General features: G+C 42.2%; 2 protein-coding genes across 2 annotated transcripts; one reads left to right on the top strand and one right to left on the bottom strand.

The window, feature by feature from the left end:
- Positions 1–338: 338 nt before the first annotated feature.
- On the top strand, positions 339–16,765 carry tmem39a (transmembrane protein 39A). The gene is made up of 9 exons (XM_085272739.1): positions 339–622; positions 5,862–6,075; positions 7,830–8,052; positions 8,288–8,371; positions 8,500–8,654; positions 9,312–9,669; positions 9,772–9,959; positions 10,058–10,178; positions 13,736–16,765. The coding sequence occupies exons 2-9, from the start codon at positions 5,963–5,965 to the stop codon at positions 13,973–13,975; spliced, it is 1,482 nt and encodes a 493-aa protein (XP_085128865.1). The 5' UTR covers positions 339–622; positions 5,862–5,962; the 3' UTR covers positions 13,976–16,765.
- LOC146583515 (serine protease 23-like) lies at positions 16,698–21,297 on the bottom strand. The gene is made up of 2 exons (XM_085272740.1): positions 19,529–21,297; positions 16,698–18,802 (listed from the first exon to the last, which is right to left on the bottom strand). Exons 1-2 carry the CDS (start codon positions 19,555–19,557, stop codon positions 17,605–17,607), a joined length of 1,227 nt encoding a protein of 408 aa, XP_085128866.1. The 5' UTR covers positions 19,558–21,297; the 3' UTR covers positions 16,698–17,604.
- Positions 21,298–23,705: the final 2,408 nt, after the last annotated feature.

The raw sequence follows: 23,705 nt of genomic DNA, 5'->3' as shown, positions 1-23,705 counted from the left end.
TCTCGATTTTTTTTCTTTCTTTTTCTCTTTTGAAATTTTATCTTCAATCGCAATTCCATAATTTATTATGATTGTTATTTATGTATTTTACCATTGTAGGGCAGTAGGAGAGACAGCTGAATAGTTTGTCACTACAAACAACAGTATGGGCAGTAAAATCGTGTGCATGCAAAATGTTCTGATAGTACAGTACATGAGTGAAGTGCAGCACTGAGATGATCACTAAGAATAAAAGATGAAAAAACGATGCACTGACTCCAGATCAGCTTTTTTTGTAAGTTTTTTTTTTAATCAAACTGCGACTGTGCAGCTTGCTTTAGTCGCGCGCTGATGACGACACGCGCAGAGGCGGTGCGGGTTTGCCACGTCGGTCTCTGTGCAACGCATTTACACTGTTGCTCTTCCAGCCCAGGGCTAACTTTTTGTGGCGTTTAGTGCTCTCACCCTGAGAAAAGGCGACCCCCCCGGTGTCGCCCTCGCCGCTGTAGCCCGTCGCCACAGCAGCTCAGTCCAGGGAATTGAAGCTGAAAGGCGGAGAAATGCTCGGTACTGCCCGGACTCGCCGCACAACTGACTGATGCATCCTCGTCCAGCTCAGCCGCCCGCATGTTGTCGATGTTTTGTGAGTAACGACGGCTTTTACACAGCTTTTAAACTGTCCACGTTTGCCACCGAGCTAAAAGCTATTGCCTGTGTCCGTTTTAGCGCTCTTTTTAAAGTGCGCTCCCAAGTTTCCGCAGTCTTAAAAAATGACAACGCCGCCTGATGTCATGATCCAGACGAGCAGCTTTCAGTGCACGTCTTAGCAAGTCTAACACCCCCCCCCCCCCCCCCGAAGAACAAAAAAATAAAAACCCAAAACACCGTCTCACAAAATGTTGTGCAGAGTGCAACAAAAGCATTTCACAATTATAAGGAGTCGCGCTTAAAGTAAGAAACACGTTGCACTTCCACAAAATTGCTAAACACCATCCTGCAATCCCTTCATTGTAGTTCATTTCTGTACGCCTCAGTTCCCGTTTTCACTTTTGGCTTCTTTTTTTTCGAGTTGTCATCTTGCGTCCCTGCGCTCTGAGTCGCGTGTGCGTGAGTTAACGTCGGTTTCCTGTTTGTACAGTCAGCTCCAGTGCTCGATATTGATGCCGCACAGTGGCCTGTGAGCAAGCTGTTTTATCTTTTCCATCATGTTTCACAAGCTCCATCAGCATAAAGGAAATGTTGGTATACATAGAGGCTGCTGCTTATCTGGCTCTGGTTTAATTTTCGTTTAGAAGTCTGTCACTGGTTGATGAGAAACTACGTTCTTGGTGTGTGTGTGTGTGTGTGTGTGTTTTAAGTCACTGGGTAATCATAAGAATCTATATAATGAGAGTGACAAGGATTTGAGTTGTAGCTACACTTCCTGGAGGTTTGTATGTTCTGTTGTTTGCAGCCCTGCAACAAGCAAACAAGAAAATAATGGGGGGAAAGTCTCAAGTGTCTCTTTTTATTGTAGGTTATCATTATTTTAGTTTTTAGTATGCGTTTCATGTTTTACGGTATATCTATAATGATGAGTGAACAGGCTCACACATATACCCAGCCTGTTTTCTACTCATAAATGCCACCATACCTTTGACAGAAGAAGGAAAAACAAAACGCTGAAACCCTCAGAATCATATGAATGCTCTCACTGGCCGCTTCATTAGGAACACCTGTTCAACTCCTTGTCGACAGAAATATCTAATCGCTCAGATATTTAATCAAAAAATCTAAGCAGTCCATCACAGGGTGGTAACTCTGCATTTAGTTGTGTAGATATGATCGAGACGACCTGCTGAAGTTCAAACCATCAGAATGAGGAACAAAGATGATGATGAAAGTAGCATGGTTGTGCCAGACAGTTTGGTCTGAGCAATGGAGAAACTGCTAATCTACTGGGATTTTCCCTCATAACCATCTCTATGGTTTACAGAAAATAGTCAGAAGAATAGAAACTTTCTAGTGAGTGGCAGTTTTCTTGTGAAAGATGCCAAGAGTGGAGAATGGCCAAACTGCTCTGAGCTGATAGGAAGGCAACAGTAACTTAAAAAAAATAGCTTGCTCCAACCAAGATGTGCAGAAGAGCATCTCTGAACACCTCCAACCTTGAAGCAGATGGGCTATGGTGGCAGAATACCACACTAGGTGCTGTTTCTGTCAACTGAAAACAGGAAACTGATGTGTAATGGTGTGTAGGGTATTTGCTTGCTGTACTTCGGGCCTTTTAGAACCAGCTGAGTATTGTTGCTGAACTTGTGTATGCCTTTATGATCACAGTTTGGCCATCTTCTGATCACATTGAGTTCACTGTGCACAAATGATCTCCACAGTCTCCAAATCTCAGTCCAGTTGAGCATCTTTGGAACGTAGTAGAAAGGAAGATTTGCGTTATGGATGTTCAGCAGACAAATCTGCAGCAGCTATGTGATGCTGGCATGTCAGTATGGATCAAAATCTGAATCTCTCATGCACCTTGTTCAATCTGTGCCATGAAGAATTATGTCAGTTGTGAAGGCAAAGGAGTGTCCAACCCAGTGCTAGTAAGGTGTACCTAATAAAGTGACTAGTAATCACGAGATAAAACGGCAGCAAATTCTTAAAAATCTGGAACTGACTACAAATTATTTAAATTATTAAGCTGTTAAAAGTGTCTTACATTGAATTCCCCTTTTCTTTTATAGAATATACGTGATGTTATTGCACTTATTGCACTTTACTACATATAAATTGCTACTGTTGGTTAGTGTGAACGTCTCCATTAAGAATAGGTGAGTCTGAAAAGTATGATATGCGATATGACCGAAATCTCATATCCCGATATAAGAATTCTATCGTCCCGATAACAATAAAAATCACAAAAATGTAACATTTTCTGTAAATTCTGTGAATCTCGGGCAGCTCGACTTGCGTGAAGTGTTTCCAGCTGCGCGTCCTTTACCCGGAGTCGAGTGTTTTAACCGATGCATGAAACTATACATTTTTAGACATAAGTTGTAACGGCCACCGTTTTCTTTGTATTTATTACACGGCGTGCTGCGGGGAAAAGCCTGTTCTAACGTTTGAGTCTAAGGTTTATTTTTTAGCACCTGGCGGCTCTTTTTTAATTCTCATCTGTAAATAATCTGCTCTTTCACGTGATTCAGTTTATTTTGAAAAGTCTCAACAGGATCTTGAGCTTTATTGTGAAAGGTTTATGTGGAACATAATTCAAATATTTATTTAATATTTATAAAAATGAACCAGTTACAACTTTTTGTATGTGACCTGTTTACTGTTTTAAATGTGCCATAAACTGAATATCTGTAAGGCTACAACTCTTTGGTTGACATGACTTCAGAGATCTTGGAGATTTGTGGAAAACGGTTGCGAAATTGTTTTTAAAACACACACACTCGCGCACACATGCACTTTAAAAAAAACCAAAACAGACAAACAAAACAAAAAGTGACTCTTGCGTGCTCCCACTTCAGATTTTAATCCTTTAAATATGGAACCGTTTAAACTTTAAATTTAAAATAAGCTGTGTATCTGTGGACTTCTGTTTTATAAATGTGTGCTGCAGAGCATCAGCTAGCTGACCTATTACCACAGCTCATTGGGCACCTTGATAGAAAAAGCTCAGGTGTAATCAGTAACAGTCTGTGAATTAGGCCAGATATGAGTAAGCACGGGGACATTTGTTTGTGTTCTCTAAAGGAGCAGAGAGCAGGTTTTGTCTGACAGGTTGTCATTTTCTGTGTATATCAGTCTCACTAAACACGTTTGCACACACCCTCAGAGGTGTGTTAGCATTTGAATTCTTTGGCATGAAGACACTTAAAAATCCCTCTGTAAACGCCTCTGGGCATTTGTTTCCCAAAATCAGCGTAAGCATGCCCAACTGCTTACATTCAGGTTTTCTTGTCTGTGCAGTCAGAGAGCAATGACGGGTCTTTTTGCCTTGCTTAACAGGGAGTTTGACAGGAGAGTGTAGCCTCTGAAAAGATAAAGGGGATCTCTGTGTCTATTTCTATAGCCGCTTTTACATAGACTGGAGATGAAATGGGCAGCATCTCAAAATTCGAATCGAGAAACTGCCCATGAACTGAGAAAAGTCAAGCGTGCAGCTGCCAAGATGCCACTTGCCACCAGTTTGGCCATATTTCAGAGCTGCAACATCACTGGAGTGCCCAAAAGCACAAGGTGTGCAATACTCAGAGACATGGCCAAGGTAAGAAAGGCTGAAAGACGACCACCACTGAACAAGACACACAAGCTGAAACGTCAAGACTGGGCCAAGAAATATCTCAAGACTGGTTTTTCTAAGGTTTTATGGACTGATGAAATGAGAGTGAGTCTTGATGGGCCAGATGGATGGGCCCGTGGCTGGATTGGTAAAGGGCAGAGAGCTCCAGTCCGACTCAGACGCCAGCAAGGTGGAGGTGGAGTACTGGTTTGGGCTGGTATCATCAAAGATGAGCTTGTGGGGCCTTTTCGGGTTGAGGATGGAGTCAAGCTCAACTCCCAGTCCTACTGCCAGTTTCTGGAAGACACCTTCTTCAAGCAGTGGTACAGGAAGAAGTCTGCATCCTTCAAGAAAAACATGATTTTCATGCAGGACAATGCTCCATCACACGCGTCCAAGTACTCCACAGCGTGGCTGGCAAGAAAGGGTATAAAAGAAGAAAAACTAATGACATGGCCTCCTTGTTCACCTGATCTGAACCCCATTGAGAACCTGTGGTCCATCATCAAATGTGAGATTTACAAGGAGGGAAAACAGTACACCTCTCTGAACAGTGTCTGGGAGGCTGTGGTTGCTGCTGCACGCAATGTTGATGGTGAACAGATCAAAACACTGACAGAATCCATGGATGGCAGGCTTTTGAGTGTCCTTGCAAAGAAAGGTGGCTATATTGGTCGCTGATTTGTTTTTGTTTTGTTTCTGAATGTCAGAAATGTATATTTGTGAATGTGGAGATGTTATATTGGTTTCACTGGTAAAAATAAATAATTGAAATGGGTATATATTTGTTTTTTGTTAAGTTGCCTAATAATTATGCACAGTAATAGTCACCTGCACACACAGATATCCCCCTAAAATAGCTAAAACTAAAAACAAACTAAAAACTACTTCCAAAAACATTCAGCTTTGCTGTTAATGAGTTTTTTGGGTTCATTGAGAACATGGTTGTTGTTCAATAATAACATTATTCCTCAAAAATACAACTTGCCTAATAATTCTGCACTGCCTGTAAGTCTTAACCTCTGTTTTACTGTTTGGGTTTTTTTGGGTTTTTTTTATCATTCAATAAAAAAATTGTGAGCTCATTTGAGTGGCTATAGTTTGTGGTGGAACTTTCACTGTGTTGTAATCGAAAGTGTGTCAGATAATTTGTCTGTTCCATTTCTGTCATTGAAATAAGGTTGTGAGTTAAAAGAGCAGCTAGAAACTGTCCTCACAACATTCCAACGAAATTCTGCTTATTGTAGATAAGATGGCTCAGAGGACCTGTAAGTGTTTTATATGTGAATGAAGACAACCTTGTTTATTATCCCTCTTAGGTTTTAACAGATTATTTCAAGTATAGTTCAAATGTGATTGACATTACATAGTAGTGTGCTAGTTGTATCAAACACAGCAGCTTTGACAAGCTTGTAAACTCTTGTTGAAGTTGCCTTTCATTCTGAAAACAGTTACATACAATTAAAACGATTTAACAAAAAAATGACAAAGCTCCGTTCTCGCTGAGTAGAGGGCTTTGGGTTTTTGTCAGTTCAGTTTGAATGGTGTGCTGCGGGTTTTTCATAATCTGTCTTGTCTTATGAAACGTTGTCTTCTTTTCTGGTTTGGTTCACAGTGGCCTGGCAGTACATGGTGGCTCACTGAGGAGGAAGGGGGAAGTCCCAGTGGCTTTTGGTTGGTGGGCTCTGCCCTTGGTTGCCACAGTAATAGGCGACCATGCCAGGGGGTCGCAGGGGTCCCAGCAGACAGCAGCTAAGTCGCTCCGCTCTGCCGTCCCTGCAGACTCTGGTCGGAGGAAACGTCGGGAATGGTACAGGCCTCAGGAACAGGTATGTACACAGAGAGCCTCTCAGTGCTGTCAAGATGCAGTAATAAAGAGGTTTTGATTCATTAATGCATTTAAAGCAGGAATGGACTGATTGAGAAATTCTGAGCCAATTCACAATATAGAACTTCTTTTTTCTTGTATTATGTCAACTTTCTGTGTGAGGTGAAAGTCAGAAATCTTGATGATACATGATTCATGTGTCATCAAGATTTCTGAATCATTTTCATCTAAATGAGACATTTACTATGAATCATCACACTCTTTTAACCTGTGATGCACATGAACATTGGCCACTGACAGCTTCTTTACAAGACCACTAAAGAATAATTTTGAAGGTCAAATTTCGATTCAGAAATTCACTGCAACTGTTATTTTTGTATGTTTGCTATTATTGTGCTTTGAGCAAAACATTTGTTGTAATGTAGACAAACCAACGATCAACTTATAGGATCTTGGATTGTTGCCCCCCGACTAGGGATGGGTATTGATAAGATTTTCACGATTCCGATTCCATTTATGATTCTGTTTAACGATTCGATTCTTTATCGATTCTTTTTAAAAAGGAGAACACTAAGGTCGATTAGCTTAGCGCTTTGTTTTATATTTTCTCTTTGAACAAGATAGAAATTTAGGAGTAACATGGCCTTACAAACCCAACAGTGAGATCTTAAGAGATCCACAGCCTACTGCTCTTCAATGGGGTGTCACAGGGTCCCCAGGAAAAAAAATTGTAAATGTAAAATAATAAAATAAATATTCTTCTGTAGCAATAACAAAGTATAACATAAATTATTTGTAGCAATTATACAAGAATATCCAGTAATGCCCCTGCCTACGATTAAACACATTCACTTACCAAAAATCGGGGCATCTACTGTGGCAAATGGGTGCAAGCGTTTTATCACAAACTTAGTCACTGCTCGGTGACATTCGTCTATCCTGGCCTGAAAGGAGACGCTACCGGTAGACTGCAGCGACAACTGCCAGCATCTGAGCCAGCCAGACTCTGTCTCTCTCATCATGGTCACCTAAATGCACAGTAATGGCAGGTTTTGTAATAAGGCAGATCGCGCTAACATAATATGCACTGTTAGTTTACCTGCCGCATTAACGGGAGAGGACGTGCAAACGTTACCGCTGCTGCTGGGTTGAGATTCACGAGTCCGGAGCGGAATTAAAAACACGACATTCATTTAAAGTTGTCGTGTGTTTTGTGAGCAAATGCTTTTGCATATTCGTCGTGTTTCCTCCCTTAAATGAAATCTCTACTTTTGAAGTATTGCAAGTTGTCCTGTTGTCACCCGTTCTCGTAAAGTATAACCAAACTTTTGAGCGTTTGAGCCGCTTAGGCGCCGTGTTTCCTGCCAGGTAAATGACGCTCCGCAACGGGTGACGTCATTCGGGGCGACTGGAATCGATAAGGGAATCGTTTGCAAAAATGGCAAACAATTCCAAGGAATCGAAACAGTGGGAACCGGTTCTCAACAAGAACCGGTTTTCGATACCCATCCCTACCCCCGACTAGTTGGTGATCACAAGGAGGTTACAAGGAATGAGTTCACCTGGCTGCAGCCAAAAAAAACAACCACTTGTTGCCAGGGTGTTGTAGACTAGTCTCCACATCCCACTTTGTTTGCATACACACCTTGCAGTAGGTGTCACATTTTTAATCACACACCCAGATGTGTTTGAGTATTTATATTTCTCTCTCTCTCCTTGTGTTGCGTGCTTTCTTTTTTCTCTTTTTCCCTCCAGGAGCAGTAACACGCTGGGTCTATCTGCTCCACCCATCTCAGCCCTCATTACTCCGGAGCCAGTGCGTCACTCGAGGATCCCCGAGCTGCCATTGGACAGCAGTCTGCTGTTTGAGTTCCTGCTTTTTCTCTATTTGCTGGTGGCCTTGTTTGTCCAGTACATAAACATCTACAGGACAGTGTGGTGGTACCCATACAGCCACCCTGCTGCCTCTACCTCACTCGTAAGAACACATAACACACTCTTTTCCCACCAGTTCCCTCAGTAGTCCTAAAAAATAGGTCATCATTTCAGTTTTCTGTTATCACAGTTTTAAAACTGTAAGTAAAACTGCATCAATATGTTGCTGTCTTTCCCCAACTCATAACATGCGACTTTCTTATTAAGAGGTTTAATTTAATAAGCAACAATTTCTCTGTGGAGAAACAAACCCCTATCTTTTTATCTTCCCACAACAGAACTTTCATTTAATGGACTACCACCTGGCTATCTTCATCACAGTAATGCTGGCCAGGAGGCTCGTTTGGACAATTGTTTCTGAGGTAAACACAGATTCGATCTCTGTAAGCAGTCAGCAAGCACACTGTAGGGACCTGATCCCTCATGATGTCAGTGTGGCTGCCGTGCTCTCTCTCATAACGGCGTGTTGTTCTGCTTCTGTCTCGCCCAGGTGTCTCAGTGCAGCGGGGGGTCTCTGCTGCGCTACGTGCTTCTAATCGCAGCTCGACTCAGCCTGCTGACCCTGTGCGGCTGGGTGCTGTGCTGGACGCTGGTCAACCTCTACAAGGAAAACTCTGTTCTTAACCTCCTCTTCCTGGGATATCCGTGAGTGTTTGGTCCACTTCACTCTCTAAAGGCCAGTCTACCACTGAATAATTTGTCTCAAAGCAAAGTATTTCTAAGTGTTTTGAATTATCTGGAGTGAAGCAGTCAAAGTCTGCTATCAGAGGCGCAATGCATGCAAATTGTAAAAAATGGGGATAATTTTTATATTTGGAATAAGAGTCAGTAGCTTTATAAGAAATAACAGAAACTGGGCTGTGCAGCTCCTGAATGAAGTATTGTAAAAAATGTGCACAGGTTGTGTGGTGATCTGATAAGCGCTTTATCTGAAGTGCTTCCCACAAATGGTTGCCACAACTGTCAAATGAACCTCTGTCAGCAGGACTTAAATTGTCTTTTTTTCCTGCTTGCTTTGGCATCAAATTCTAAAAGACATTTTTCTGATTGGACTGTGTAAAAGTAAAAACCTTGCTCGCATACACGGTTTATGGCTGCAGCAGTGGGAAAAAATCCTAAACTTAAAAGCATTGGAAAAGGAATAATTTGGCTACTATACATTTTCTAGCCATTAACCAGATATTTTTTAAAGGAAATGGTTCAGATAGCTGTAAGTTTATGTAGACATTGTATTTACCATCTCATCCTCATCTGAAGGTAAAAAAAATGCTTTTGTGTCATTTATTTATTTTTCATCCCCAGATTCGGTGTTTATGTCCCACTCTGCTGTTTCCATCAAGAGGGAGGGAAAAGCCAGGTGGCACCAGCCGATTGTGATTACACAGCTGACCACCAGCAGACCGACCTAACAGAAACCCCCTTCTTCCGACCACGCGACTTCCTCTTCCTATTACGAGAGAACCTCAGAGAGCAGTTTTCCAGCCCCCCACACACGCCCACACACACCTGCCCGCCACCCACACACTCTCACACACCAGAGCTGATTCGAGCAGAGGTGGAGGAGCTGAAGAGCGACTTCAACCGGCGAATCAAGGAAGTGCTTTTCAACTCGCTCTTCAGCGCTTACTACGTAGCCTTTCTGCCCCTCTGCTTCGTTGAGGTGGGTGTTTCACTTGCGTCTCTTTCTCTGTCATAAATTCCCGACCTTTCGCGTTGCGTAGGGTTGCTTCTGGTTTCTTACTCGTTCTTCTTACTCCTACAGAGCACCCAGTACTATGACATGCGGTGGTCATGTGAGCATCTCATCATGGTGTGGATCAATGCATTCGTGATGCTGATGAGCCAGCTGCTGCCCCCCAGTTACTGCGACCTGCTTCATCGCTCGGCGGCTCACCTCGGCCGCTGGCAGAAGCTGGAGCACGGCTCATACAGTAACGCACCTCAACACATGTGAGTGGCCCAGTGTGCGCACACTCTGGTGTACTTAGACAAGTTTAGAAATGTCTATTTAATAGGTTATGTATAACTGTGGTGTTAATGTTTTGCAGGTGGTCAGAAAGCACCATTTGGCCTCAGGGGGTGTTAGTACGACATAGTCGAAGTCTGTATAAGGCGGTCGGTCCCTATAATGTGGCTCTCCCCTCTGATGTTTCCCATGCAAGATTTTATGTGAGTACCTGTGAATTTCCCATATTAACTACACTGATGTTCACCATTTTTCAGTTTATAGTTTTGGTCCTTATTCCCTTCTGATCTCTAATAAAATGTTTTTCAAATGTGTTCAGAAATGAGGAAAAAACAAACAAAAAACATCAGCTGTGGTGGAACTGCCTTCCTTATTATGTAGTCACTGCTCTGTGCTGTTCAGCAGTGTCCCTCTTGCAGCAGTATTTGATTACTTGCAAGCATTAGAAGAGTACTAGCTTATCGCCACTGAAGGCAGGTTTAGGTACAGACACACCCAAGCCTATTCATGATTCCTGGGAAACCTCCTCCCTCCAACTCAGGCGTGTTTACGTTTGATTATGAAAATTCAGTTGCAGAGTGTCACCAAGAGGTGGCGCTTTCCTCACAAAAACTTTGACTTGTGTTGATTTCTTGTACAAAACTTCATGTTATAGATCAAAGAGAAGATCTGAAATTGGTTCAACTCAAATTTTTCAGTTATTGTTTGCTTGGTGATTATTTTTTGCAGTCTTCTGTTTGATCTGTGATTATGATCAACATTCAGCAGGTTAGTCTAGTGTTAACTCGGTCAATGTCTTTTAGGAGAAACTGGTATGTATAACGTTTTCAGCTCCAGTGAATTCAAGCACTTTATTTACATGTTGCCAAGGTAAATTACCGTGTTGGAGCTATTTTCTGTGTATTTGTGTGAGCGTGAACGGACCTTAATTCTGATCAGCTGATTGGGCTTTGTGTTTTTGTGTGGGCAGTGATGATGTGTTTGGAAATAAGAGTACTCATAAACTAAGCACAACCTCATGCTGCCTTTATTGAAACGGGACATTAGAGCTTTACCAATTAAAATGAGATTTTTACTACTTGTTTCTGCCGAGTGGACGAAATTAGAATTGTGTTTGTTTTTGCTGTTGAAACCAACAATTTCTCCTGAGGAGATGCCGTGTTCTCACAATTGTCCTGAATTTAAGAGCGATATTCTAAAAACTGTTTGTTTAATACAGTAGACCTGAATAAATTATAATGACAAACTCTTTTAGTCAATCCATCAGGTAGAAATGACTTGTGCCACATTTTAAGTTGCATAAAACAAACAATAGAGACGGTATTACATGTATTTTTATTTTTGGGGGTTTTAACAGACTTTTGCACTTAGTTGAAAAAAAAAAAAAAAAAAGATCATTAACACAAAATACTGGATTCAAGGACAAAACAGGACGGGAAAACCGGAAAGCAGCAATCTCTCCTCTTTGAAGTCGTCCCACTGTTCCAGAAAATACAAATCACTGCTTTGGAGAAAATCATAAGATGTTATATAAGAGGCCCATATAGCGTGTTGGGATCATGGTATGAATCAGGGGTCAGCAACCTTTAACACCCAAAGAGCCATTTGGACCCGGTTTCCACGCAAAAGAAAACACTGGGAGCCGCAAATACTTTTTGACATCTAAAATGAAGATAACACTGTATATATTGTTTTTTTACCTTTATGCTTTGTGTGAACAACTAAAGTGTGTTGCTTATGAAATCCATGAAGTGCTTCAGAGAAAATTACATCCTATTTATGTAATTAACACATTTTGAACTTTTACAGAAATATAACAAAAGGAAAACTGAACTAAAATGATCCAGCAAAGACGATATATCTGTTGTGAGCCACCACCCTTATATATAAGGGTGGTGGCTCACAACAGATATATCGTCTTTGGGCTTTTCGAGGCTTGACCTGACTTTTAAAAAATAATTGGCAAAAAATGCACCATGCTGCTAAAAAAATGAAAAATAGATATTTGCAAAATTCTGATTAAATATGTATTTTACCTGGTTAATGTGTGTAGCAGGGCGTGGTCTGCAGCGCCGCTGCAGGGGAGGCGGAAGCACCGGAGTGGCACCCGCAATCACGCCTCGCCGTCTTTACATCTGTGCTGTTGTGTTGGTGTGTGTCGGGCTGTGAGCTGAAAAGCTACAGCCGGCTGTAAGCGTCAGCAACCGTGTGTGAAAAGTGGTCAATAAAGAGATGCTGAAAAGCATGTTCATGCAAACATCGTCGGGTGTGCCCTGACTTCTGGTCCCGAACCTCTGTGCACAGTGTCTGCAAATCGGGGCTTTCATCTTTACGCAGGACTGTAAGCTGTCATCTGTGAGGCGCGAGCGGTGTTTGTTTTTAACATAGTCCACGGTGGAGAACAGCTGCTGACATAATGTGGATCCGAAGATCCATAATTGGCCTACCTGGGGTTGAAAGTCTCGAAAAATGCACGCCGTTTTGGCGGGTACACCGGCTTCCGCGAGTGTGACGCTTATTTTGAGCGATGAAAAAATAATAGAATGTAATTTTATTATTTTATTTCAATATCACAATAATCTTCGAATTTAGAACTTAAGTTAAAAAAGAACTAACATAAATAAAATACACTTCAGCTAAATACTTCTAATTTATTTTCCCAAACCACGCGGAGCCGCAGTATAAGGACTAAAGAGCCGCAGGTTACCGAGCCCTGGTATGAATGTTTGGGCTGGGGTTTGAAAATCAAGCTGTTTGAATGGTTCAGACAGAAGGGTCCACAGTAACACTAATGATGGTTTGGGCTCTTACCTGTCAGCAAAAACAAGATTTGACATCACTGCTGCGTCCATCATGTAGCTCTTCACTGAGTCTGCACCCCAGATGTTTAGAACAGAGCTCCACGTGGCCCATATCTAAACACAAACTACTGCAACAAGTGAATAAAGTGAGTAAAGTACGAGTTTCCTCAGAGGCTAATGCACTGTGTTCAGACTGCCGGTACAGAAGCGCTGATGTCTGGCACTTCTCACTCAGTGATAGAGTTGAGCTAGCATCTTTACTTCTCGCTGACTCTGAAGCCGAGCTTCAAAAAATCATCAGCCTGTGGTCAAGCACAGCGGCAAAATTTGTGTGGCTGCTCAACCACAGATATTGTCTTTAAACAGATATTGGAGAAGAAAAACATGCAGTAAGATGTGATCTTTAATGGGATTCCCTGAAACAGCTGGATTCACACATCGGTGAAGTGATTAGGAAGCTGCTCGGCGGCTGGTTGTGCCCAACATTTCTGAGTATTTATTTACCGCCGCCCCCTCTGAGTGTCCTGGCTGTCTCCCACAGTCCACAGCAGGTCAAGTTGTCTGCCACACTAACCTGCTAAGTGTCCATACATGTGTACTCTATTCAGTCTTTTTTGTTTTGTTTTGTTTTTGCTTTCCCACCCCACAAAGCTATAGCCAATCCTGGGCACTTTGACAGAAACCCACACTCTCTCACATTCACATAAGCAGCCAGTTTAAATTTAACAGTTAACCTTCCTGTCTTTGGAGTGTGGGAGGAAACCTGTGCAGGCACGGTGTTAACAGGGGAACTCCAACCAGAAAGGCTCCAGTCCATCAGCAGGTTTCCAGAACTTTCTTGCTGTGAGGCAGCAGCGCTAACCACTGCACATATTGAATTTTTTATTTTATTTTATTTTTTTAATCTATGACACTCTGTCATTTTTTCCCCCCGTTCTTTGTGTCTGTTTGGCTTCCAGTTCCTGTTCCACAAGCCGCTGCGGATCTTGAACCTGCTGATCTGGATCGAGTCCAGCGTGGTTTTGTACCAGTTATACTCTCTGCTGCGCTCTGAGCGCTGGAACCACACATTGTCTCTGGGCCTTATTCTCTTCTGCAACTACTATGTCCTCTTCAAACTACTCCGAGACCGCATCGTGCTGGGCAAAGCCTATTCCTACCCTCTGTCCTCCAACAGTTTGGGGCTCAAGTCACAGTAAAGACTACACGGCGAGACCTCTCCTACAAACTCTGGACGCGGAGGCGAGACAGATGGAGGCCTGATGGATGTGGAAGGTGCTTGGAGATTAAGGGACTCATAATTGTGTTTTGATACGGTTCAATTTTTAATGCAGTGTTTATATATAGACCTATTTAAAAGAATATTTTTATTTTGTATACTATTTCGAGTTACACCGGGCATTACCACGCTCATGTCATTAGCATGTTGTGTTATGTTGTTGCTAGGTGACAGGGAAGTCAGGGAATGCCAGGAAGTGACTTTTCACCAAAGATATTTTAAGTGCAGGCGGCCAATGACGGCGCAGACTTTGCCTTTGACAGTCTGTTAAAACAGGCGTTCGATTCAGAGCAGAGGGAGGTTTCATGCTTGGGTCCTGATTGTCCTTTATTCTGCTTCAGTCTTAAATCTGGAACCAGTCGTTTCTGGGGGCATCAGCACGATTCCTTCATTTCAGTATTGGTGCAGCTCTTTGTCTCTAAAAGGAATAATTTGGGATTTTTGGGAAATGTGCTTATTGTCTTTTGATCAAAGTTAGACACTCAATCTGTTAACATTAGCAAATGCAAGAAAAATGGCTAGTCTGACAAATGTTTACCGTACCTTTTCATACCTGGGAGTCAAATCCTGCTGTTCTGCTACAAGTCTCTGCCGTCACAAAGATGCACATTAGTAGACTGCTTGTGTTTTGTCCTCCCCCTTTTGTTTTTATTTACTTGGGGATTGGCCATTTTTCATGATTTGGGTTAAATGTCCCTTTGCAAAGTTAGCTCTCTAAAGAAAAGCAACACTTAAAGGTTCCTAGTGTGTTTAAATTTAAACACCAAGGGCTCCTGTACAGGCGTCCGTGTTAGATATATCACTGTTTCCACTGCTGCAACCTCTGTAGTGACCCTAAAGGACTCTTTTTGTTTATATCTCTGAGATGGCTTTAACATAATGGCAGAATCTGATTCCCTGTGTGTGAAACCTTTTTTTTATTTTTTTTATATTTATTTATTTAATTGAAACAAAAGTCAAAGGGTAAAAATAAATCTGTCCAGTCGGTACATGTGAAACATGTTCATATTAATGAGCTTTAGGGGGTCATTGTAGGTAATTTTAGTGATTTTTGGTTTGTGCAGGATTGGCTGTTCCACTGTATAAATACTTAAACCTACGCTAAAAAGTCAGCTGAAGCTACTATCGAGGCAAGAGTGTGATATGAATCTTATTATCTAAATGTAAAAGGATGAGAACATTTCCTAAGAGTAAGTATTCCTTTAAGCAAAGTCTCAGTCTGTTATTTTTTTACTCAAAGTCCAATAAACTGTTCATGCAAACTGACTCGAGAGCAGTCTGGAAGAAAAACACAGTTGGTACTCCAATCCGCGGCCTCCGCAGACAATGCCGTGTTCTTCTCATTCAGCTTCTAACCACGTTTTCACAGTTAGTATCTGCTTGCTTCGTATCACTGGCTAACTGGAGGGTGGAGTAACAGCACCAGTCTCGCAACAACCTCACAAGCGTCAGACAAAATCTTTTGTCTGGCATCGTTAAACTCACTGCGCACTCATGAAAGTCCAAGTACAGTATTTAAAGTGAGAAAGGCTGTTGCTGTGAGAGGGTGATGCCTGAGCACACTTTCACACACTGAAATCTGGCTACAATACACCATGTTACTTAATGTTCATCCAGTCACTTGAATGTTTCAAGTATGATGGGATATAGGACTGTATCACATCAGGTCTGTGTCTGTTGTGGACTGGAACATCCTTCATCCTCACCCTTGACCCACTGCAAATAAGTCACTGTCACCATGCTCTCATTTAGGTTTGAACGCAGAGGGTGTTTAATAGTGACACTTCAGTGGGGACTGAATGCGTAATCGCAGGGTGTGGAAAGACAGCCACTTCATGTATTCTCAGTTACCGGAATGGTGTTACAAACAGGTTGCCTTGTTGCATTGTTGTTGCCTTTCTGTGTAGCTACACTTTGCGATCATCACCTTACCCGTCAGTAGTTTTGCCTTTATGTTCCTCCACCTCTCCATCACCAGCGTCCGTCTGCAGCCAGTGCGTAACTTCAGGCAGTATTAAACTTTAGTTTGACAAAGTGGATTTTTTTTCCCCACATTGCTACCTTTGAGATGAACCAGTGTACATGTGGAGCACACAGGTTTGACAGATCCTCTAATTCACATGTCATACATGTTCTAGTTTGTCTGCAAACGTCTCTCCTTTCTTTGGTGCTTATACTTTGTGGTCACTTTACACTTGAATGTAGCAAAGTCTTGCAGCTGAATTGTGCTGTTGATGTGAATCGGTATTTTTTAATTTTTTTTCTTTCTTTCTCCGTGCTGTTGCCTTCAGTTGAGCGCCATTGCTGAAATGAGTTTTGAATGGCTCTCATCTTTTAATTTGCCCAGGGCAATTCTGAAATGACACAATTTAACTCTAACTCCCGCTTCTGTGGAGAGTCTGCTTTGAATAAAAGCTGAAGAATTGAGATATGAATAGATTCTAAATTTATTACTGCTCTACCCTCTCGATTTTAGTCAACTTGTTGCTCATTTACTTCAAATGGTTTTAAAAAAACATGACATATCCACGTTTCCACATTCAGAGTCAGTGATGAACCCGTTGAGTATGTCAGTGCTGGAGAAGTCAAAGGAGCTGGTCCTCATATTTCAGCTTTTTACAGTGTTCAGGTTCCCCACAGCATTTCTGATTTTTTTTTTTTTTTTTTTTTTTTTTTTTTTTTTTTTTTTTTTTGAAATTGGAAATAAAAACTTGTCGAACCAACGTTGTGTTTGTTTTAATTTGTCTTGTGAGCAGACTGGGAAAAAAATAGAAGACACTTGCCTTATTTCAAAGCATATATTTCATTAAATCTGACAGATTTCTGGTTTCTTCAGAAACGTCACAAATAAGTAAAAAGTGCTTATGTAGGCCTAAACTAACTTGGGATGCCATCATGTTCATGTGGACACCTGCAGTGTTCTTATGTGGCCAGCAGATGGCGCTTGGCAATAAACAACACTCCACAAACTGCTTCATTTACCAAGTAATCTGCAGACTTGCAAAAGTCCTGAAATATCAACACCTGCAAAACGCTTCCACCCCGCCTCCCACTGTAAATAAAGCATGCTATGCTTGTAGATAACTACTGTTTCCACTGAGAGGTTTGGAAGGAAACAGTTGGCAACTTTGGTAGCTGACTTGTACATTCATTCACAAATATAAATTTCAGTAGAGAAAACAGTGCAATCTTTAGTATTAGCTCAGTTAAAATGCTGCAGTGTCTAGATAAACAGTTTCTCTGGTCCCACCCCATCAGTCCATGTTTCAGATTAAATGAGTCCAAATAAAACTTGGTTATCCTGATAAATGTTCTAAAAGGGAGAAAAATACTTTCTTGATATCAAAAACTAAGCAAAGGCACAAATTAAAGTGGCCCATTTGTCATGTCATTACTGGATCTGAGTCTCGTCTGCGTGTAGATATTGGCATATTTATGTTAACATATCAGTGCTGTGGGCAGTGGGGTTGAAAAGTGTGGCTCCTGTTATGCCAAAGGGATTTGTGGCTGTGGTTTTACACCCCTTGTGTGGTCCTCATGTTTTTGTTTTCACCCCTCCCTACAGTCCATGAAGTTTCCTTTTATCCAGTAGCAGATCTGAGCATATTTCAGAGGCGTGATTCTCACTGCTACATTAAATTCCTGGGACGCACCTTGTCGCTCCACCCACTGATGCCCGGAAAACACACCTATCACCTTTCGCTCCCAGCGTCGACCAGCCCACATCCGCGCGTAGACTCCCGAGCCGCTAGCCCCGGGTTGAGCGTCGCAGTGCTGGTACAACAGGTCTGAAGTCTCCTCGCCGGCACGACAGAACCGATACACCAGCTGTCCTGGCCGGTCGTTATCGAATCCTGAGAAGTGGACTCGGCGACCAGGCAGTCCCTGAGCGGGGGGGCTGACTCCCAGCTTCATGTGGCGCCGTTTGTGGGGTTTCTTGAGTTCAAGCAAAGCATAGTCATAGTCCATTCCTATGTCATTAGCATTCCCTTTTATCCAGCCTTTGGGAACATGGGTGCGCTTGGCTCTGATCCACTGGAACTTCATTATGTCACTGGTAGGTGGTGCGTAGGGACTCGGACCTCCTTCAACATGGTTGGTGAAGTTGGAGAGAAGGTGGAAGGAAGACTGTTGTGTGTCTCGTTGCTTAGGTTTTAAAAAGCCAACCCGGAGCCTCTGAGCTCCTTTCACATAGTTTTTACCATCGTGAACACAATGAGCAGCTGTGAGAACATGACGGTCTCCCACCAGTGTACCAGAACACCCAGTGGACAGTTTGACAGCCACTGAGAATGGATATTTAAGCAAGAAGTCCTGCCCAGCAATGCTAAATCGCCCATCGTGGCCAAAGATCTGGCGCTTTCTTCTGACATGTGACCTCTCAGCCTTGCCTGAGGACCCAGTTAAGTAGGCTGGAGTCGTGTTAGAGTTGGGGTTGTAGCCATAGATCCTAATGGCAGTCTCAGTGAGCCGACCATTAGAGTGGAGAGTCTCATATGCCAGGAGACTCCGCAGGTCCCAGTAGCTTGGATGAGGGGCCTTCTTGTGGCATTCGGGGTCACAGGTTGAGGTGACGTCCAAGCGGGCCTGAGACAGAAAATGAGGGGCCGGCCGAGCCTCCGTGTGCTGGGGGATGACCACAGGGATACGCTGGAGGACCCACTGAGGGTGAGAGGAGGAGGAGGAGGATGATGAGGAAAACGGGAAAACGGGTAGAAGAAAAAGGAGAACGAGGAGGCCGGTCAACCTGCGGAGAAGAGGCAGGAGAGGTGAGTGAACAGCAGCACTGAAAAGATCAAATTTATCATACCGTGACCGGACGTTCGGACCCCTCAGCAAACATAACTAAAAAACAACATCTAGAATGCATTTCAGATTACATCACTACAGCCGGGAGAGTTTCTTTTTTTTCAACTTGAAGAATTTTTAACTTCACTGAAATCTGGCAGCCACAATCTTCCACTTTAAAAAATGCAGCCGATACCACGAACAAGGGCAAAGATCAGGCGTACTATGCTCGGATGGAAAATTCCCAAAGTGGCCTGAGGGATTGGCTTAAGCCTGCCAGAGTGGTGGAATAACAATAACAGTGTTACTGCACTAAATACAAGCTCTGTTACTTGTAAATAGGTTAGGGTGACAAAAGCCTTAATTTTGTATTTTAAACACGCTCAGACTTTTCTCTGCCCCCCGTCAGATCAACTACTTGATACACTGCTGTCAGGAACGGTAATAGGAAAAAAAATCCATATCTGACTCTTGGATTAAAAAAAATCTTATTTTTTTAACTCATAAAATCAGAAGGCTAAATATCTATTTTCAGCACTGGTTTTCTAATTGCCGGCGGTAATTCTTCTTTACAGGTTTATTTCGTTATTTTACAACCTCGCCCTAAGGAGATTTTTCACGGTTCACACCCAGCCCCCCCTACCCTCCTATAAACTGGGTGAAACCTGCCATAGAGGTTGCTTACCGGGGGAGCTCCGCCCGGGAGCGAGGCATTGTCAGGAGTCTCTGCAGGTGAGCTGTTGGCTGAACACCGACAGAGGGGCAAAACGCCTCAAACTAGAGCAGACTGCGCCCTCGATGGAAGCTGTGAAGCGGTGAAGAACTCCTGCTGCGAAAGCAAACCAGCTCTTCTCTCAGCTCTTCACTCAGGGACTGCAGACCTCAGCTGCTGAGCCGTGAATCCAAAAAGGAGTCGACAGCGGACGCGTTGAATCATCGCTGCTGCTGATGCTATAGGAGGAGGGGCAGGTCTCCTGCCTGCCTGTCTGGAGTCAAGCAGTCACATCCGATGCGGATGGAGTGTAACCACCCGGTCACGTGACTTTTTCTATCACAGGTGCTGGTTACCGTTACGAACTTTCTGCTGCGCGTATAATCAAATCCAAAAAAGCGTGTGTGCTGTATTTTTGTATCACACGCCGTTTCTGCATCTGGATTCAATATAATCAATAGTTCGATTTTATTCTGTAGAATTTCTGGCAGCGATGATCAAACAGAGAAAAAGACAGACAGTCTGTGACACAATGACATTTTCAGAAAGAAACCCACCAACATGAAACACGCACGTGCTCCGAAAGAGAAAATCGTGGACCCTTTAAAACAAGATGCAAAGAATTAGCAATTAAAATGTTTCTGATCAATAACTGCTTATGAGGAAAACTATCTGGCAAATAAGTGCAATGCTGTTGAAATGATAAAGATCTCAAAATGCAAACTGCTGCTGAAGATGGTCTGCTAAAGAGACTGTAGAGTTTTGCCTACTTCAGCAGGTGTGCAGTTGAGATCACCTCAAGAGTTTGAACTTTAATCACACTAAAGATTTTTTTATTACACTTTATTACACATTTTATTAAAAATGAATCTATCTATTCCCCTCATTCACTTATATTTTTTTGCTTTTGGTGTTGAGACCATCTGTCGTGCAACATCTATCGTGGTGCCTACAGAGTAATGTCTGATATCTAAATGTAAAGTCATGTGCATGGTTGCAATTCTATCACGTCGGTAAAATCTGGCCACAGGCAAACTCACTACACTTAGGTTTATAATTTGCTGAACAAAGACACCGTTTCTTTTTTTAGTTTTGATGCAGACGTTGATTCAAAGTACTGAATTTAGAGCTTTTCGCTGTCATTTTAAATTTGAGCTCCAAAGTGATGAGTGAGGCCAAAATAAATCTGTAAGATAGCAGAAACTTTAGGAGTGGCTGGATCAACAATCTGGTGCATTGTTAAAAAGAAGGAATGCACTGACCAGCTCAGCAACACCAAAAATGCCTGAAAAGACACAGAAGACATCTGAAGTGCATCATGATAGAATTACTTCCTTGGCTAAGAAAAGCAACTTCAAAACATCTAACAAAGCCAAGAGCACTCTGTGGGAGGAAGGTGAAGAGATGCCTTTATGAGTGGAAATGTGCAAAACCATTTAGAGTTTACCAGAAAGCGTCTAAAAGAGCCAGTGCAGTTCTGGAAAAGAAAAATAAACTTCCCCACAGATGAAACCAAGATGAAACTATCACATTACCTGTCAAACATGTGGAGGTAATTTCACAGCTGCCAGTGGACGGGAGTCAGTGGTTAATGATGATGTGGCCGCTGCTTCAACCAGCAGATTGAATTGTGTGATGCAGTTGTTTAATCTCTGCTCTGATTCAGCCACATGATGAAAACCTGATCACAGTGAAAATGGATAATGAACCAAATATATACCACAAAAGCAACCCAAGAGTTTCTTAAGGGGAAGAAATGATATTCTTCTCTTATTGACTGAAAATTACTTTCATCCAACTATCAAAAAATCCCACATTTTAAATGATGTTACATTAGCTCATTAATTGAACCTCTAAAAAAGTATAAATGTATAAAAATTGCTTTAATTTTTAAACACTTAATGCAAAAGATTTGTGAAATCTCTTAAAATCAAAACTGAAAGCCTGCACTTTCAATAAAAACACATTGATTGTTTGGTTTAAAAGCAATCTGGGTGATGTACAGGGGCAAAACTACCCCCCCCCCCAATTAAGCAATTATGCAAACTTATCCACTTTGTAGAAGAAGTAGAACTTATATTTGTGCTAATACTCATCAAATACTACTAATGAAAACATTAAACTTGGCCCACCTGAACCAAGTCGCATGTCATAAAGAGACAGAGAGATGGAAAACTTGCAGAGAGGACTATGACAGAGGAAACTGAAGAGTGTATGTTTGTTGGTGTTTGAGAGAAAAAACTGAGATACTGCGCATACCTCAACAGACTCACACAAACACTGACCCACATCCATTGTTTAGCTAGGACAACACGACCAGATTCCTTCTCCTCTCTTCTTTCCTGTATCAAACTCAAGTACATCCACAAACACTTGTCAAAAGCCTCATTAGATAACTATGTAACACGCATACATCAGTGTTTTGCCTAAACAAACTCTCCGACATGTTGAACTGCGGCGATCAATCTCGTGACTTTTGGCAACAGCCAGCTTCGGGGAAAGGTGTTTATTTCACAATAAAAGTCACGTTTCACATCTTGCAGCTGTGATTTTTTTATTCTTTTTTTTCTCCGTGAAAAGCTTACATTTACTGTATGTTTATAAGCCTCCTTCCATTGTCACTGATGACTCAGAGGAATGAATCTAGTGGGAAGAAACTGCTCCTGATGCAAATGTTGGAAGCCTGCTTGACATTTAAACCACCCATGCTGAATGTGCAAGCTGTTAGTACATGTTATGACTTCATTTGGAGTGAGAGCCACCAGAAAGACTTGGAGAAAGAAAGAACATAACTAGAGGGTAAATGGTGGGATTAGTGCTTCTCTAACCAACCTCCACCCATCCCTGTCTGTTGTGCAGAGCCTTCACAGATAAACTTTGTAATTAAAATCAGTCAGAACTCATTTGTGTTAGTCATGAGAGTGAGGTTAGTTTCTGTTTCTGGAGCCACAGGGGCAAAAAAAAAAAATGTGAACAACAAAAAAAGACCTCAGAACCTCACCTTTTATTTTCCATATAAACTCATCCTCTTTTTCTTCTTCCTCTTGGTCTGAATTAGGAGGTTTATAATGAAAAGTAAAGAAGGCAGATTGTATTGAAGCCTGTGGTAAAAAAAAAAAAAAAAAAGCTGCTCACTTGATCTATGACCTCAATAAATACTTTCCCCTTGAGTTTATGTTTCAACTCGACAGTTTCAGGGCTTATTGAATACAGAATGTCTTTGATTTGCAAACTGTGTCTGAATGAGTTTTTAAAAAGTGAGAATAAAGCAGGTTATACTTTGAGGGTTTACCTTATACCACGTGCTACCATATGTTCAGCTGTTGACTGTAGTTGTGTGTTTGCTTTGCAGTTTGTGTTCACTTCTTACCCAATGCAAGAAAGGAAAGAAAATGCTGAGCCATTGTTGAAGATATCCTGCAGCTGATTAAAGCGCATCACCTTTGCCAAGAAACAGGGCGTACTGGCTGGCTCATCATAAAACTTCTCTGAGTAACAATAACCGCGCCCATCCAACAACACAAATATGCAAAGAAAAGGCACACACATACAAACGAGGCAACAAGTTCAAGGGGGAAAAAAAATCCAAAAGGGGGTCTTAGAAAGGCTGTTGGGCAACTATGTGGTATTAGACCAGCTTCAGAGAGTGTTGGCATCGATCTTCCAACTCTCTGAAACTCTAAAAACAGCATTCCTCCTTTGGTGATGAAAGCACGGTCTAACACACCAGTGCAAACCTCCCCTGTAGGAGTTTCAGTGGTCTGAGATCTGGTGACTGTGGCATAGAATCACATTATCATACTTGACCCATAGTGCACTATGGATGCGGATTCTTCTCATTAAGACAGAAAAGGCTATCACTCCAGACCAGATCCAGGCCAAGTCAGGGAAATGCATTACGGACACACAGAATCCCCTCACTGTATGGATCAAGGGTTCAGGTTTTTCATTTTGGTTTCTCACCCTGCTGTAGGTCTCCCTCCCTCTCTCCGTCTCTCTGTGGAACACTGTCTGGAACAGCGGGATCTCATCCTCCTCCCACTTACCTCTAATCAGCTCCATAGCCTTTCTAGGCTCGGCTTGTTTCTCACACTTTCAAGACTACATTTTCAAAACTGTGCAAATCCACATTAAATGACTTGAAATGAGG

This window comes from Mchenga conophoros, linkage group LG1 (genome assembly GCF_057382185.1).
Source record: "Mchenga conophoros isolate Kocher_MC1m ecotype Shallow Benthic linkage group LG1, M_conophoros_male_GT1.1, whole genome shotgun sequence".
Lineage (NCBI taxonomy): Eukaryota > Metazoa > Chordata > Actinopteri > Cichliformes > Cichlidae > Mchenga > Mchenga conophoros.
This window is presented reverse-complemented; position numbering and strand designations above follow the sequence as displayed.

Excerpts from the sequence above, each read along its gene's own strand:
- tmem39a (XM_085272739.1), top strand. The coding sequence starts at position 5,963 with ATGCCAGGGGGTCGCAGGGGTCCCAGCAGACAGCAGCTAAGTCGCTCC. Across the intron at positions 6,076-7,829 it reads GGTACAGGCCTCAGGAACAG|GAGCAGTAACACGCTGGGTC; the intron begins GTATGTACACAG and ends TTTTCCCTCCAG. Across the intron at positions 8,372-8,499 it reads TTTGGACAATTGTTTCTGAG|GTGTCTCAGTGCAGCGGGGG; the intron begins GTAAACACAGAT and ends TGTCTCGCCCAG.
- LOC146583515 (XM_085272740.1), bottom strand. The coding sequence starts at position 19,557 with ATGCCTCGCTCCCGGGCGGAGCTCCCCCG. Across the intron at positions 18,803-19,528 it reads TCCCGGGCGGAGCTCCCCCG|GTTGACCGGCCTCCTCGTTC; the intron begins GTAAGCAACCTC and ends TCTTCTCCGCAG.